The following is an 18,366-nucleotide window of genomic DNA, read 5'->3' on the forward strand; positions in this document are numbered from 1 at the left end:
ATGTAATTAGTTAACCGTTAAACCGCCAGTGAACCAATATTTATTTTACAAAAATAAATGAGCAACTAAGAGCGGCTAACAATTGTATTAAGTCAACTTTTTCGTTAAAATTACTTAATGGAGTTATCATAACTGGCCTAATTTATTAATAATAAAAATTCAGTGATGTAACATAATACTTGGTATTAAACTTAGTAATCCAAAATGAAAATTGCCCATTAATTTCATTTTAAAGCTCATAAATTAGATTAGAGAATTGGATGCCCTCGTAGCTTTACCATTAAATATTATAAAGAAGAAAAAAGATTTGTTGACTTTCCACAAAATATCATTGAGAATAATTGCAAATAAGAAGTAATAGTCAAAGTTATAATTACTAATCATTGTGGAAATTTTGGTTTTATTTATGACATAAAATGGCAATAATTAATCAGGATTATTTAAGATTTACTAAAACAAAATTCAAGTTATCAAAAGCAGATAGCCTAGTTCAACCATGAAATGGATTTTACCTTCTCCTCTTCCAAGAAGATAAAAACCTAATTTTGACTTCATGAACCCCACAGCTTAGTTTTCATTATATTACTGCATAAATAAAGCCAATAATTATTCACATCTTGTCTTTCATAATTTCGAATCCAATAATTCTTGCTTTCTTCTTAACATTTTACCATACGGATGAAATGAAAAGTGTTAGATTTTAAAATGGTTCATCAACTTAATTAATTTTCAGATATTAAAAGTTTGATTGAATTATACAATACTACTAGAAACGAAGTACCTCAAACACTTAAATCTCACCTTGCAATTTTTAAAGGAAAATTTTCGTTAAAACAAGAGGAAGTTTATTATGCAAAAAGATATCAACATATTTAAATAATAAATTGAAATATTTTTGTTTTATTAAATTTAATTGTTTATAAATATTAGATTATGATATATTCATGAGTTAGAAAATGGGTTGAAATATAAATTTACAAAAAAAAAAAATACAAATGAAATTTTGGTTGAGATGATAAAATTGATGTTAGAGAAATCATGGTGTTTTAAGTTTAAATTCCATAATAATATTTTATAAATATTTTTTTATAAAAATATAAAAAAATAGAAACACTCTCAAATTAATATTTGTTATTTTGTAAAAATAATGAGCTTTTAATCATTGTTCAATTAATTCGTAATATCAATTCAGTGAATAACTTAAATAATAGTATAGATAAAAGATAAACATAAAATAATCAATTTTATATAAGTAACATGTTAGTAATATTTAAAAAATGAATAAAAATATTCGTAATCATATCAAATCAAAATTCACATGTAATTTTAAAATGAAAAGTCAAATATAAACACTAATAATATAACGTGTGATTCAATTCAGTGTTCCGAGTCAAGTGAAACCAACTTAATAAAAAAACAAAAAAATTAATAAACTTTAAACTAAATAGTAATAAAATCAGGATATTTATTTAATTTTATTTTTGTTCTTTTTTAAAATTTAAACTTCTTAAAAGTATTATCTACTTTTCTTAACTTATAATGTCTCTTAAAAAATAGGGTGGGGGAGGATGAATCGATACATCCAACATTCGTGGAGGTGATGGTGGTTTTTAATATTATACATCCATGGTGAAGTAAGACATGGAGTAAATTTAGCAACATCCGCTTTCTCTCCGCTCCATTGTCATCCCTACTCATCCTAGCCTTCTAGTAAACATAATTAAAGCCATCACGCATAAGGGGTCTTGAGATTGAGGTTTCTTCTATCTCTTAAGCAATTCAACAATAGGATATTTAATTACTGTGCTAGGTGTCTAACTTTAATACCAATTATAGATATTGAGTTGTTTATTAAGTTGCAACTTGATGAACAACTGAAAAAGTAAAAGTAAATATGGACACGATAATTGGTCCAAAATGTTTCTTACATTTATGGTGTAACACCCCTAACCCATATCTATCGTCAAAATAGGTTTTCGAAGCATTACCGAAGTGTATCTAAATAAATGTCAACATACAGCATGTTGCACACTCCGGTGAGTTGCAAAATAAATTGTAACCGTGCAACTGGCACTAACCAACCCAACAGTCAATAAACCCTCCTCTAAGACTTCCCCTTTTAATCTTTTGATGGAGATCTGGTTTGCCAAATTGTTGAATATAAGAGGCATGGAGGGTTTACCAAGTTGATGGCCCAACAAGTCGGCTGGTCATTAACTTGTTTTTATTTAGTAGTACTTTGAATTCCAACATTTGATATTCCAAGTCCACCCATTTGGTTGTGTTTCTTTTTTTTTGAATTGAAATGTATGTTTCCACTGCCACTGCACTCCGTTTGAACACTGCAAATTACATAAAATAAACTCCCCTTCTATCTAATTATTATTAGAGGTCTCCTTGCAATTAATTAGCAACTACTGGAGAAATTTTAAGCATTTGAAACCCACGCATTAAGATGCATTGGATTGTGGTTTGCAATTACCCAACCTTTTCACGTTAATTACCTTAAACCATCACCACATGTTCTATTCTATCTCCTCCACAATTACCACTATAACTTAATTTAAGGATATACAAATTTATGTTTTCTTTTCCAACCCATTAATTTCGATTTTATAATGTTAGATTCTTGAAATTTTTAACCCAATAAATCAATAAAAATTATTTTCGAAACCACTTTTTTCTTTTGCAAAACGGGAATCGACTTTGAAAATGAAAATGGGAGTCGCCACCGATCTTTTATTGAAGTGTGATCGGATCACCTTGAAAATAATTTTAGGTCTGCGAATTTTGAGAAAACAGGTTCGGGAGTCGGTTACGCACGAGGAAGGGTTAGCACCCTCGTGACGCCCAAGGTTGGTACCAAATTGATTGTATAATGTCTTAGAATGGAATTTTAAAAAAAAAAAGATTTTTTAAAAAATGCAATCCTTTTAAATTTCAAATTTGAATAAACCGAATTGAGCAGCAATATTTACTCATTTTGCAGAGATGAATTGCTACACTCAGTGGGTTAGGGTGTAACAATTCAATCTTCGAAATTAGATTTGTTCTCTCTCTCTTTTTTTTTAAAAAGAATCATGTGATTTAAGAAGGGTATTTGATTATTTAAGTCAATCGAGAAATTCGAACCCAGTAAGTTAGGATTTGATCTCTCGAAATTCTTAAACAACAAACATTGCCTTTATTTCGAAATCGAGATAACGAAATGTCGTATCCAATAAGTTAGGATCAAACATTTGGAAATCTTAAGAACCTTATTCAATAATTGCATGGTTTTAATAAAATGGGCACTTGATTATCTAAATTCATCGAGAAGAATCGAAGCTCGGTAAGTTAGAGCACGATTTTCTCAAGAACCTATGAACTCCAAGCCTTTTTAAGGATTATGGAATAAAACGATTATGAAGCTTTAATAAGATTAGATGCTTACGAACATGATTGAATAACAATACATATAGTGTAAAAAGATAAATAACAATTTGAACTTAAACTAGAAGCAATTAAACGAATAATAAGCAAACACAAACATTGATTTTAATCATATTATACAAACAACCCTATTAAAAATTAAGCAACCCATAAATTCATAATCAATTAAAAGCACACAAAATCGAGACAAAGGAACAAAAAGAAGGAAATAAAAACAGTGATGACAATAAATAATACAAATATTTTAATACAATTTGGTAAGGAAATAAAAATTAAATAAAAGGTTTAACTAAATTTTAATAAAAAATTTGTGAAAACACAAAGAAATAAAAATGAAGTAAAATAAAAGTGAATAACTTGAAATCGATATATATGTTCTAATTTATGTAAGTAAAATTTAGTAGAAATAATAGTTTATACCTAGTAAGATTATATAAAAGTTAAAATAAAACAACAAATTTAAAAGGAAGGCTTCCATACATGACACTATTATTTGAGATTAATAATGTATTATTATATATATATACATATAGTAAAAAAACATATTACATATACATAATATATAAAAATATAAAGTATTATTATTACAAATTAACTTTCTATAAAAATATAAAGTTAATCCTATATATATAAATAACAAATATATAAAAGTAAAGTAATAATACGATAATAAGAATAAATATGATAATAAAATAACAATAAATTTCCTAATAAAAAAATTGAGTAACAAAAAGGATTAAATCACAAACAAAATCAAATTAACAGGGAACTACTGGGATTAAAGAAACATGGAGGACCATGCTGCAACACGCGTATTACATGGGGGCCTGATTGGGAAATATCCCGCTTCCCCAAAACGCAGCGTTGCAAGCTGGGCTGGAATGAAATAAAAGCAGGATACTGGGCTAAATCGGAAAAAGGGGAGATAACCGATTCGAATAATCCAGAAAATAGGTGGACCGGTCGTGCAAATATCCCTCCCCACGCCAGAACACGCGGACCTAGCCGCGTCTGGGTCGGGTCATCGGGTCGCGGCCTAAAACGGAGTCGTTTAAGAGCTACTGAATCAGGCAATACGGCGACGTTTCTTGACTCCCCACTTAAGCCAACATTAACCCTATTACTCTAAACAGAAAAGAAAAGAAAAAAGAGAAAGAGAAAGAGAAAAAAAAAACCTAAAAATCTAATCTCCTCATTCATGAGTCGCGCCGCTTCAGCCCCCCATTCATCCGGTCTAAACTCCAATTACGGCGGAGTGAACCAGGATGCGGCGTTTCCACCTCTAAGGTGAGTCTCTTCTCTCCCTTTCTCTACTTTCTTCTTGCAAATCATGAAAAATGAAGACAAATATCAAAAGAAATGAGAAATATCACTGAAAAATCACAGAAGGATCACTTTCGAACTCCTTTCTTTTCGATTTCTCTAAGAATTTTTTTTACAATATACTCGTATGTTTTTTTTTGTCTGTGTATTCTTCTTTTTTTTTTCTTAAAAACCTTACACAGGCCTTTTGCCTTTTTTTGTTTTTATAGACCAAAAAACTAAACTAAAAAATACAAATTTTCTCTTTTCTCTGCTATGTTTTCCTCCCGTTTGCAGGTACGGCGTACAGAGTTGGGGACGTGGCATGTACGGCGGCGAAGGCGCGCGCGTACGAAGGCTCGTCATGTGCGGAGAGAGAGCGAGGGGACGTCACTGCTGCGACGCTGGGAACCCTTGCTGCTAGGGTTTCTGAATCTTTTTCTGTTTTGGGCTGTATGATAGTTGGGCTAGATGTTGGGTTAAAAGTAATTTGGGCCACATTGGGCCCATGTACTTGGACTGTTCTTATATTGGATTTTTAAAATTATTATTATTTATTTGGGTTTTAATACTAAACATTTAAAAAAGGACTGCTATTGGTTTTTTTATTTTATTTTTGGTTTATTTGTGTTTGTGCTTTTAGGCTTGGGCAAATTGGGCCTATTACAATTATATCATAAATAAATTTTAATTTTAATTATCATACATAATATTTTTTACGTAACTAAAATATCAACTATATAAATATATTTCTTACATAATTTTCATAATATACCATAAATCTAATATATATATATAAATTATTATTCAGTTAATGTATATTTTTTTACCTTTTTTGAGTTGGCTGTCAGTTTGGCAGCTCATTAACCTTTTTGTTTTCTCAATTTTTATTAAAATTAATTTAATAAAAAAATTTTGCTCAGGTAATAAAAGATAATGGAGAAAAATCAAACGATAAATAAAGAGATAATTCCTTTATAAAAATAAAGAAATAGTTAAAACTAATGCCTATTTTAGATTTAAATATTTTGTTTCCTTTTACCAAAAAATATTTTGTTTTCAAATGATCACAAATTGGCTTAAAAATTTAAAAAGTATTCAAACTTTGAAAAAATTTCAATTAAACCCTTTTATTGACTCAATTAATTTTTTGAACTAAAAAATATTGTATTAAGTAGTCCCTTCGACTTATGGAAACCGTTGTTGATCATTAATGGATGATGAGTAAGTTGTTGACCATTTAAAAAAATTAAATTATAAAAAATTATTTAAAAATAAAGTTGTCTTTGTCCTTGGTCCAAATTTCCTTGAGGATAAATTGCTCATTTGGTTACTCAATTTTTAGGGTGTTTTCATTTTGGTCACTACAAAAAATCATTACAATTTTGCACCCAACTTTTAGGGCACTTTAATTTTAATCGCTCAAGTGTTAAATCTCTAACAATAGTTTATTGTACACACCACATCATGTTTACACTTTTATTTTGACCACCCGACTTCTAGATTACTTTCATTTTAGTCACTAAAAAAAAGATATTTTTTAAATATTGATTGGGGTACAAAAAATTAAGGAATGAATAAGTGCAAAAAACAATAGAAACTAAAATAATGCATTAAAATTTTGACATATCGTACTTCTTTATCCTTTGTCAAAAGTTTTAAATTTATTTTTTCTAATATTAAAAATTTAAATTTTAAAACATCAAAATCAATCAAATAATTGTTTAAAAAAATTTATCTCTTAATAGTGTCAGTTGATTTGTTATTATAATGTTAAAAATTAATTTAATCTCATTATAAAATTTTAAAATTTATTTTATATTTCCAAATTAAATTTAAATCAAATAACTCAGGTTTAATAATTGTCTACGAAACCTAAATTTATTTTGACTATATAATCTTAAATCTTTCATTCTGAGATAAAAACAAAGAAAAAATCTTTGCAATTAATTAAATTAATTAACTTTTATCTTTCATGCCAAATAAAACCCAAATTTTTTATGAGAAAACTCAAAAATTTGTAATTACTTAATGTATACAGTCAATTATCATTAAGAATTTAACGCTTGGGTGGTTAAATTGAAAACGTCCTGAAAATTAAGAGATGAAAATAAATGCAGCCTAAAGTTGGGTGACAAGTAGGTAGTTTTATTACAGCTCAGTGCATAGTTATTAGGGTTTCTTTACTGGGCTTTTCCCTTTGGATGTTCGAAGGTTGAAGGTTGTTGGTTAGTTCCTTTTGTCTTTTTCTGGTTTTACTTGTATTGTAATGTTTTTAGGTTTTACTCTTTTTATGGCTATTGGGGAGGAGTTGAAAGTGGAAGTGGAAGTGGAAGTGGGGGATGACATAGCTTTCGGGTTGGAGATAATGGAACTGGAAAGGGATTAAACCATTGAGCTTAAGGTTGGAGAGATATCATTGATAGGATGAATTCTTTTTGAAGTAAAATCACCCGCCCAGGGTGCGCCAGAACCATCCTTAACAAAGCTTGTCCTCACAACAAGGATATGAAGGTTCATGTCATGACATTAAAACCAAAATGTTTCTTGCTCTCTTCATCATTTCACAAGGTTGAATTTTCATATTGGAAGACATGAATGTAGAGGAGAACTCTGAATTCCTTAACAATATTCTTTTTCTGGATGGAAGGGATTGGATTTGGGCAAGGCCTTAATCTTGCTCAGGTATGATGTCATATACTTAAATCATTTTCTTGTCCATACATTGCATCTGAAATTTTGGTATTTTGTGTTATTTATTGAGAGTGTAATTTTTTAACTCTTAAATTTAAAATATTAATATTAGGGGAGGATCAATTTGCATATGTGTAAGATTAGGGGTGAGAAAAATTCGATTTGATTCGAAAAATATGAAAAAAAAAATCGAATTTCGAGTTATTCGAGCCAACTCGAATAAGTAATTCGAGTTTCGAGTTCGAGTCGAGTCGAGTTGAACTTTACAATTTGAATAACTAGAATAAAAGTTTGGTGTAAATACCCCATTGGTCCCTATCAATTTTGAAAATGAGCAAATTGGTCTCTCTCAACAAAAAATACAAAAAATTCAAAATATTTTTAAAATTTCCAAAATTTATATTTTTTAAAAAATTATAAAAATTTAAAAAATTCTAAAAATATATATAAATAAAGTTAAAAATTTAAAAATTTTCTAAAACAACATTTTTGGGACCCAAGTATAAATAAACTAACAAAAATATGTATATAAATAAAACAAATTATTTCAAGGAGTTTAATGATTAAAATTTATATGGATTCAAAATATTTTAATTAATTATTTTTAATAGTTTTGGAGTTGAGAGTAGAGGCACACTAATCATCCATTGTGGAAGCATGGGCTTTACTTTTCAGCAATAGACCAGAATGCTGTGTCATCAAAGGTCTGTTGTGATTTTTATTGGGCTTTCGTACTCTTGGTTCTTGTCTTTTAGATGATTGTTTATCTATAATGGTCATGTCACAGTTATTACTGCTCGATGTTCCAACAGAGGCACTCGTAAGTATTCCCAACATTGTATTAATATATATGTGGCTGTCTCATTCTTTGTTTCTCCTTTAAATAATTCCATTGCTTATTATATGCAGTGTATGTGAGGACACTAATCCAATGAACAACTTTAACTAGTTTGGCTTTGATATTCACAAGTCAATACCATGCTCAACTTATTCTTCTTTTATTACATCTCCTTGACTCAACTATTGCAATAGCTTTTGTTTATCAGCTGTTTCTAGTCTTTTCTGTGTACTATTTCCTCTAGATCTAAGGAACAAAAATGGATGCACCAAGCACAACTGGAGATGCTGTTGTGAGACTCTGAACACAAGGGTGTGAATATTGGACCCCAACATGATGACTTGCGGAATGGTGTAAATTTAATATGCCCATTTCATCTTCAGTGATGATATCAAATCCGAGCGGAGGTAAAATGATTGTGTAGAGGGGCTGCCTATTTTCTAGATTTAACAATCTTATTGTTATGTGAGGCAGGAAAGACGATATCATTTATCAGCTGTGGACAAAGTCGGAAATATTGATGGAATTCGCTAACAGTTTGGTGGATGCCTCCCAGAAGATAGTTAAATGTGATGCAATCAAGTCCTACAGTTGAAATAATTGAGGCCAAGCTCCTGGTTGCTGTGGTTGTGTGGATAAGGTTTTGAAATCTTGGTGAGAGTCTGGCTTCTGTGATGACTAATGATGAGGGTTCTCTGGCATTTTAAGATGGATTGGCAGTCTTTGGAATCAATATTTGTTGTGGTTAGGAAATGAACTTTGGCTTCTGTGTCCTGCATAAATTTAGCTTCTGCATAGGGGAAACTAACTACTACAATTACTCTTCTCTCCCTTTTTTATTTTATCAAGCATCGGTAAAATTTTCATCCTCCATATTGATGGAAATACTAGAATCAAACCCGAATTGACTAAATTTTGATTTACTTGTTGTATACCCCCAAGTAACTAATTCATGATAACCAATCCCCAAAACTTACAAAATTAATATACAATCCTCAAAAATATATGGCTGAGATCCTAGGCTGGCTAAGGAGTGACACAAATTGTGCTATTCAAAGTATATTGCTGTACTAGAGGTGGATTTTCTTCTTTCTTTTTAAACTACATCGGGAGAGAAAATGAAGAGCAAGGAATAGTGTGAAACCCCTGAAACCATCACCCCTATGGCTGAGTTCCTTGAATCTGAATTCAAATCACATCGATCAGGCAACGAAGTCCGGTAACAATTGCGCAGCAAACCTTTTTCGGTTCTGAACATCGATGTTCTCAATCTCATATGCAGCTGAAGAGTGGGGTGTTGAAGGGTTTATAGCACCATACTCATTTGGTTCACCAATGTCGAGCCTTCTCCCCATTTGCAGGGTTTGGTTTGGGAGAAAAGTTTGGTGAGTAGCAGGCAAAGAGAGGTTTTCACAGTGGGGAAGACCAAGAGTGAGTGAAACACCATTACCAGGGAACCTTGGAGCGAAGTGTTCTGCATCAAACCTTGCCATTTCAGCAATAGGATATTGCCCGAAACCTCCCATGAAGTTGGTATCGGTTCCCATGAAGGAGTAGCCCTCTTTGCCAAACTTGATGGAAACATCGTCTGCTGCCTCTCTTTGTTTAATGTCCATGTCTATTGGGGACTGCAACAGCACCTCAGTGCTCCTTGGCTTCTTGGGACTTCCTTGGGTGATCCCTTCCAATTCGGATGAGCCAATGAAGGAAAACCCTGACTGGTTTTGGGCATTTCCTGCAAGAGGAGACGTTGAAGCCATGGAAATGGACATTGAGGAAGCATTCTGGTTTGCAGAATTGTCTTGTTTCGAGCTGCTCAAACTTTTAGCTTGGTTCTTTGCTGGTGTTGGACCAGTGGATTTGGATGCTGAACCTTCATGGTTCTGTTCCTGCTCCTTGATTTCCTCCAGGTACATCTCTTCCACCATTGGCTTCCAAAGCCGGACTCGAGCATTTATGAACCAATTAGACACCTAAATTATCACACACACACAAAAACATCATCGATTTAGACATGCCACAAGCGGGACAAGTCATAGGAGTCTCAAAAAGATTGCCAAACAACACAGTACATAGGCGCCTGGTACCTGACTCCTGGTAAGCCCTGTTTGTTTAGCAAGCATGTGCTTGTCTGAGTCTTTAGGATATCTGAAAGTGCAAATATAGGAATCAGACACCATCAGAAGGGCATTCCAAAATTAGAAAGTTTAAGGAACGAATGGAAATTAATTACTAATACTTACGGGTGGAGAAAGTGTTCAAAGAGCCAAGCTCGAAGAACAGATACGGATCTTTCTGGTAGTCCTCTTTGTGGTCTCCAAGCATTGTGTTGGATCATCCCCAGCTGCTGAAGTGCTCTTTGTTGACGAAGCTGATGATCCACAAACTTAAGTCTGGAGCCTTCGGTCTTCCCTCCCAGTCTATCTTCTTCACCTAAGCTCTTGTTTACAGCTCGAATCTGGCCAATTATTGCATCTTTCAAACACCGAAACTGCTTAGAGATGGTCTTTAATGCAAGAGCTGTATATGTTTTAGCTGACCCAATTCCAGCCGTTTGCTCAAATGTGGATATTACAATCTGTATTTGGTGATGGTATTGCCTGTACCTTTGATCCACCTAAACAACCCGATGTCAAGAATTTTGCATGCAGATTTTAGACTCCGATGGGTAAACTTGATAGATTTATGGTCTAAAATAAAATTTCATGAAAATTTCGATATAATAAGACTTCAAAATTATTTAAAAAATCCAATTGATGAGCCAGTGAAAGTAACTTTTATCCCACTTCTTTACTGATATCAATTTAGAACAAATTTTCCTTGACAAACATAACTTTCCCCAGAAAGTAAACTTGTTTTCTTATACGCCTTCACTTTCAAGAAAAAATCAAACCAAACCAAACCCACCAAAACACATAGAATAGACAAGTATATATCCATATACGATAATTATATAATTTCCTTACCTCATCAAGCATGCTAATTAGCTTTGCTTTCTTCATCTGAATTTCTTGTCTCTCAGCCGTGCTCAGCTCAGTCCTGCGCTTACCAACAGCGTTCTCGCCACCAGAACCGTCTCCGGCCGCAGCCGACAATTCTCCGGTAGCCTTGCTGCTATTGCTATCATTTCCACTGCCCTTTTTTGCCATTTCAGTCTTTGTAAACCCAGTATTGTCGACATTAACAACCTCATCAAGAAGCTCTTGAGCAGCCTTCAAGTATTTAGAGCTCAACAACACACTTTGTATACCTGAAACCCCATTGGTCACCGCTGAACCGGAAGAAGCCGAACCGCCTGAAACTGCTTGAGGCTGTGATCCATAGTTACCGGGCTGATGCTGGGAAGAAAGGGTCAAAGATAGTCCCTGCTGAGCTCGTGGGGTGTCACGTGGTTCTCCAGAAGGGTCAATAGGGCTGTACGAGTTGTAATGGAGGCGCTGTACGAGACCATGCAAGGAGGAGATGGCGTCTTGGTTGGAACCGGAGGTGACGGCCGGGAGAGGGATGCCAACGAGTTGCTGGGAGTGGGAAGAGGGAGCGTTAGGAGAGAGGGAGTTGACGAAAACGAGGTTGTTTGAGGGCGGCGGAGGAGGAGGGGTATTGGAGTAGTGAACATAGGCAGGGTTCATAAGTACGAGGGTTTGAAGATCATCAGCTGCTTGGATTTCAGGGTTCCCATGAAAGTAGGTCGCCATATCGGATATGGCTTTCGCAGTTTCTAAACGAGTTTTGCAAAGATCTAATGGTATTTCCTGCACTTTCACTTCACCGAAAGGAAAAACATAGAGAAAGCATTAGTACTTGCATAGTTAGTTAGATAGAGTAAAAAAATCCATATAAGAGAAGACCAAAAGCGTACACATATGTTGTTTACCTTATTCGAATCAACCCATGAAAATTGGTTGGGTGATGAATTTGTGAATTGTGAGAGAAAATCGGAGAGCTAGTTTGTAAAGTAGCAGCAGCAGTAGCAGAAAGGATAAATGAAGGTGTTGGGATGGATGATCAAGTGGATCCTGGAGAAATCAATAGAAAGAAAAGGAGTGATGACCCCACATAGAGTTGAAACACAAGTAATTGTGATTGGCAAGGGATTGAAAACAAGCCATGTTACTTGTCTGTCTCTACTTTCTCGTACATATGTTGAGGACATGGGAAGAAGAAGAAGAAGAAGAAGAAGTGAATGAAAGGTGTGGTGTTTATATACAGATAAGAGGAGGAGGAGGAGGAGGAGGAGGAGAATAGGAGAGAGAATAGAGATTTGAAAGGGAGAGAATTGATTATAGTTAATAATATTAATCGGTACCTGCTGTGAGGATAATCTCAGTGCGCACGTGTTTCATCATCATCATCACCTTCATTCTTCACTGCAATGAAAAACATGGATTTTTTAGCCCACCAAAAAAAAAAAAGAAATTTGGAGAAAGAAAGCTAATAGAGATGTAGCTAAAAAAGTAGCAAAATTAGAGAGAAAGAGAAGGGGCACATATAGGGAGAACAAGAATCACAACACTAATAGTATAAATCAACCTGTGTGAATATGATGTATGCACAGAATTTAGGAGTTTGAAACAATTGAATTCCCAGATCATAAAAAGAGAGTTCCTTTTGTCAGACTCAAAGCCTCTGCAAACTCCCCCCAAACTGAAAAGGAAACAAAGTGAGGGTTGGTTATAAAGGGGGAGAAAAAGATACCCCATCTCTTTTATTCACTTCATTATCCACACACTCTCTTTGCTTTCCTTTTTGGCTTCTAAATTGAAATCATACCATACAAATTAATTTGTAGTGATTTTTTTTCTTAGAATAGATAAGTGGGAATTTTAGTGCAACTATGAAATGTTGTTATCCTTCACAAATGATGAACCAATTCCCCTTCCTTTTTCTTTGGCTTGGGGAGGCCAAGTACCTGCGAATACATCAAAACTACCAACTTCTCTGATTTGACCCTCCCTTTTCAAATCAACTTCGATGCACCCAATTTTCCTCTCAAATATTACAACTATGACCCTTATTGAATTGGCCAAGTCTCACAATTACATTATAAATATAACACTTGTGGTACTCTTAATTCTTTTATAAAATCTAATTTAATTCAAGCCGAAACCATGGTTTCTGTATTTTTTCCATCCTCTCGTACACTTGTGGAGCTCTTTCACATTTTCTCCTTTTTTTTTTATCAATCATAATTCATTGCACATTTTTTATCACTTTTTTCATTATTTATACGCTTTCACTTTTTATTAGTTTCTCATGCAGATTTTTTTTTATTAAAACCATTTACATTTTTTTGTTAATAATCATTAATTTTTTACATTATTTTCTTATTTTTTTTCACCTACGTGTGAGACTGTCCATAATATTAGTAAATTAATGTTTTTATTTTTATTTTTATTTTTATTTTTATATGTGTTAGAAGTTTACAAACTACTAAAAAATAGGGAAATCTCCCCCACAAACAAAAGCTTAATTAAGAAAATTAAAAAAAAACATAATGTTTACTTATTTTTGTCATTTTAGCTCTCTCTTTTTTTATCATTTTTACCCTCAACTTTTAAATTTTAGTTATTTTGTTTGCTTTTGGACAGAAAATTGGCTAATCTGTTAAAATTTTAACATCAATATTAATGTGGCTACTAGCATGGTAATCTACGTATAATTCATAAAAAATTAATAAAAAAATTTAAAAATAACAAAATTTAAAAAAGTTGATAAAAACTTTTAAAAAATTTATCCATGTTAACAATGAAGTATACGTAAAATGCGATTAAAATTTTAACAGTTTGGTCAATTTTTTTGCCAAAAAGTAAACCATTTAACTAAATTTTAGAGGTTCAAAGCTAAATGACCTAAAATAAAAAAAAATGAAAATGAAAAAATGAATAAACATTTATGTTGGATTACAAAATAAAATGAGTATAATAATTATGAATTGATGATGATGATGATAAACGGAGAGGGTCCTACTCCTCAATTCTACATTAAATATCTCTTTGTCTTTTTCCTTTTTTATTTTTAATTTTCATAATTTAGTTTTTTTCCCTTCTAGTGGGTTATTGAAGACAAAGCAATTAAGTTAGAAATGAACAAAGAACCAACCACCAATGCTTGGCAAAACTTAAATACAAAATGGAATAAATACTAGTAATGGTACAATCATATTTACGTAAAAATCAATATTTGAGATAATTATTCTATTGCAATAAAAAAATTATTAGAAGTTGATTAAATAATATTGTTTTATGTGTTGTTTTATAAATTAATGATTAAATTCTAAATTTAATTATACAATACGTTTGATATGTTACTTATGATTATATTATTTGATAATTTAAAATTTTAAAATTTTAAATCTAAAATTTTTAAAAGTTAATATAATATTAAAATAATTAAGAAATTATATTAAGTAACTCTTTTATCTACTTCTCATTTTTCATAATTTTATAAAAAAAATTGTATCATTGGGTTTTTTTTTCTCAATCAAGAAATTGTATTCAAATAATTTCAAGAGTTATAAAACTCTAAATCATGAGAGGAAAATATCAAATCACGCCAAAATATATTTGCACCACCTAAGGCACAAAAATCTTAAGAGACTTTAAAAATAAACAAAATATCAACACCAGAAATAAGAGCCACAAGAAACCAAAACCAAAGACAAAGGGTTAAATATAAAATTAATACCCGAACTTGTTCACTTCTCCTAATTTGGTACTTATGATTTTTTTTTTCTGTCAACTAAATTGTTATCTGAGTCTCACGCCAATAATTTTTTGCTAACGTGGTAACCTTGGCTAATTGAGCATTGCCTCGTGCCATCCTTTTGTACCCCTTTTACTTTTTCTTTTATGTTTTTTCTTTTCCCTCATTTTCTCTCCTTTTTCTTTTCTTTTTTCTTATTTTTCTTTTTCTGGACCTCCATCTACACTTCTTCATTTTTTTTTCTTTCTTCTTTCATCATATCTCTTAAACCCTTTTCATTTTCCTTCCTATTTTCTAGCCACCATCAACCAACTCCTACCACTTCCCCTCCCTTTTTCAAATACTACAAAGACAAAATCTGTTAGAAATATCACTATAGAACTATCTGAGTTCTTTCTTCTCTTTCTTTTTTTTTGCAGTTACACGATAGAAACATTTAAGTTCCATGGTTGGTCAGATTCACTAAAATCATATAATGTATTATCATTCACATTTATGTTCATCTTTGAAACTTTAATTTTTCTGCAAAATAAAGTCGACTCAAAATTTCAAATTTTAATTTTTCACTAAATTATTTATTAACCAAAATAATAAAACCAAAATAAAATAAAAAAAAATCATTGAACTCAAAATCCCTACAAATATCGAACCCATTAGTTTGAAGAAAATTAACTTCACAAAAAAAACCATCAATATCCCCAAAAACACTAAACCTAGAAAATTTCCAAACCCCAACAAACATACTGGTGGCAGCTCACAATTGCTAGCTCCATCGCCAGTATGGCGTAGCCGAGCGAAAGGCATGGTGGTTCTAGTGGTCTTCAAAAAATTACATTGACCAAACCTTGGTCGGAAAGAAAATGCTAGATAAAACCCAGTTGTTGACCCTAAAGATCCCATGTATTGGAATGCTTTCTATTTTTAAACTGGCAGAAAAACAAGAAGAGGCAAAGGCTTTAGAAGGTGAAAAATCTGCTCGAAGATCAATTTTCTAAGCAGATTTTGTCTATGTTTTTTATTTGGGTTTAAAGTAAGTAATGGTGAAACTTGAAAGTGGGATCGTAAACAAGAGCAACCATGGAAGCTGGTGGGTGTTGGTTGATGGTGGCTGGAAAATGGAGAGGAAAACGAAAGGAGTTTAAGAGATGTGATTTTGGTGATGACTGGATAGTGAGAAAGTGATGGAAAATTTGGAGGGGGGTTTGACAGAAGAAAGATGAAAAAGTGTAGAAGCAAGGCTAGAAAACGAAAACGAAAAAGAAAAATAAGAAAAGTAAAAGGGAAAATAAAAAATAAAAAATAAAATAAAATAAAAATAAGGTACAAGAGGACGCCACGTTACGGTGCGTGATTGTCCAGTGCTACCATATCAGCAAAAAGTTAACAACGTTAGACTCGAGTACCAATTTAGTTGACGGAAAAAAGTTTGGGTACCAATCTGGGATAAAAAAATCATAAGTACCAATATGGGAGAAGTGGACAAGTTCGAACACCGATTTTATATTTAACCCTAAAAGGAACCCTTCAAAATCCCATAGAAAATAAAGAGTTTCTGCAAAAGTTTCCTATACCATCCAAAATAAACACATTTTCAGCATCATCAAATCACACTTGCACATTCAAAACAATTTCGACAACCTTAATATAATTTCAAAACCAATTTATGGAAATTCAACAATAACACCTTCATAGCTTGAGTTTTGCCTCGCAACCCAGCTCTTATACTTGTCACCATCAATGGATTTTTTATTATTATGATTATCAAACATGTTTAAAAGAATTAAATCGTTAAATATATTAATTTCCAACTAATTTAATTTTTTAATGAGTTATCAAATAAGGCCTAGATTAGTTTCACATGTAAAATTCTTTTACTTTACTAGAAAAAGATAATAAACTTTTAATTACCCTTCTATTTATTTTCAAATTAAGACTAAAAAAAATATACATCCAACATAATTTTAGTTTCCATTTATTTTTTATTACCCAGTGCCACTGACTTCGAGGTCGCGACACCAACAAGATAGTCTCGTGACATCAAGAACCCCAACGCCAAGCTCGTGCCTACTGTCGTGCCCACTGCCATGGACGTCACAACATCAAAGCTTGGGCATCGCGATAGTGAAATTTGTCGGGTGCAAAAAACTGTAGGGCAATTTTGTGTCCAAACTCAACTCAAGTCATATCATTTTCTTTAAGATTATTTTTTATCAATGTTAGGGTTAGGGAATCTGATGTATTTAAGGCATTTTTATGCCACTACGAAAAGGGGGATCCTTTATCATCTTTTTATCAACATCTTTTATTCCCTCGTCATTTTTAGCTTTCTAGGTTTTTCCTTCTTTAGCTTAGTAGTTATTTTCTGTTGTTTTCTTCTTAGTTTCTACTACACTTTTAGTTTTCTTTCAAATAGATACAAGAATCTTCATTATTATTTTGGGTTTTTTTTAAAGCATTCAATAGATTTATATGTCGTACGTTATCAAAAGTGCAAAAGTATTAACTTGGGTGTGGATTTATCAACATTTTTTTGTCATCATCTTTATCAAAGACTCCTTCGAGAGTCACTAAGCATTTCTAAGGCCTTATCTCTTTTGTGGTTAATTGATAAATCATTTAAGAATGAAATTGGTTGGACTTTAAATCTTAATGATGAGTAGGAACTAAGTTTTAGAGTGCTTGGTTGATTGAAATGTTGCACGATTAATTTTAGGGTTAGGTACTAACTTGCAAAAATTTGACTAAATTGAATAGACTTCAAAACCTAGGATTGACAACCCTAGATGAACATTTAGATAGGTGAGACCAAAAGGAGATCCTATTATGAACCAATTTAATTGTTCGGATTTAGTTTAGTGAGATCGAGAGATAAACTAGACTAAATCAACTAATTGGATAAAATGGTGATCGAGAGGTAAATTTGGGCCAATTAGGAGTTTGAGCAATTTAGATCCCTAATCCAAGAATTAACATGGACATCAATTGACCACTTTATCTCATTGAATTGATATTTAGTCCACTTTGGTGTATTTTAGCTTAATGAACCGTGAATTATGAATTGTCGTAATATAGCACTTAATCATTAGCTAGCTGCACTTCTTAGTTCCACGCTTGATCGTTGTCATTTATCTTATCGCTTGTTTTCTCTTAGGTTCGATCCTTGGAATACTCAATGTGTTCCATTGTAACATTTCTAAATATTACAGCTAACCTATCACACTTGCAATAAAAGTCGCCTTTAAATCCTTATATTTTGCGCTAATTCTCTTCTCGAAGTCATACGTCGTGGCGTGGTCAATATGCCAAGAGGAAGAAGCTAATGACACAAAAAAGGTTTAGTAAAGAAAGAAATGTACAAGAGTTTTGATTTATTGAGCATAGCATTAAGTCTTCTTGGA

General features: G+C 32.3%; 1 protein-coding gene and 1 long non-coding RNA gene across 2 annotated transcripts; one reads left to right on the forward strand and one right to left on the reverse strand.

Moving 5' to 3' along the window:
* Positions 1–4,200: 4,200 nt before the first annotated feature.
* LOC107891192 (uncharacterized) lies at positions 4,201–5,287 on the forward strand. Its single transcript, XR_001682144.2, has 2 exons — positions 4,201–4,719; positions 5,032–5,287. It is a non-coding gene; the product is annotated as an uncharacterized lncRNA (long non-coding RNA).
* Positions 5,288–9,170: 3,883 nt separating this feature from the next.
* LOC107891191 (BEL1-like homeodomain protein 1) lies at positions 9,171–13,231 on the reverse strand. The gene is made up of 7 exons (XM_016815904.2): positions 12,797–13,231; positions 12,573–12,633; positions 12,141–12,282; positions 11,233–12,029; positions 10,510–10,883; positions 10,354–10,414; positions 9,171–10,239 (listed from the first exon to the last, which is right to left on the reverse strand). Exons 4-7 carry the CDS (start codon positions 11,959–11,961, stop codon positions 9,469–9,471), a joined length of 1,935 nt encoding a protein of 644 aa, XP_016671393.2. The 5' UTR covers positions 11,962–12,029; positions 12,141–12,282; positions 12,573–12,633; positions 12,797–13,231; the 3' UTR covers positions 9,171–9,468.
* Between the last annotated feature and the right edge of the window lie 5,135 nt (positions 13,232–18,366).

Source organism: Gossypium hirsutum, chromosome D09 (assembly GCF_007990345.1).
Source record: "Gossypium hirsutum isolate 1008001.06 chromosome D09, Gossypium_hirsutum_v2.1, whole genome shotgun sequence".
Lineage (NCBI taxonomy): Eukaryota > Viridiplantae > Streptophyta > Magnoliopsida > Malvales > Malvaceae > Gossypium > Gossypium hirsutum.

What these genes read in the sequence shown, in the direction of transcription:
- LOC107891191 (XM_016815904.2), bottom strand. Translation starts at nt 11,961, where the DNA reads ATGGCGACCTACTTTCATGGGAACCCTGAAATCCAAGCAGCTGATGAT. An exon ending in TTTGAACACTTTCTCCACCC is followed by an intron (nt 10,415 to 10,509) that starts GTAAGTATTAGT and finishes TTGCACTTTCAG; the next exon opens with ATATCCTAAAGACTCAGACA. An exon ending in CAGGGCTTACCAGGAGTCAG is followed by an intron (nt 10,240 to 10,353) that starts GTACCAGGCGCC and finishes GTGATAATTTAG; the next exon opens with GTGTCTAATTGGTTCATAAA.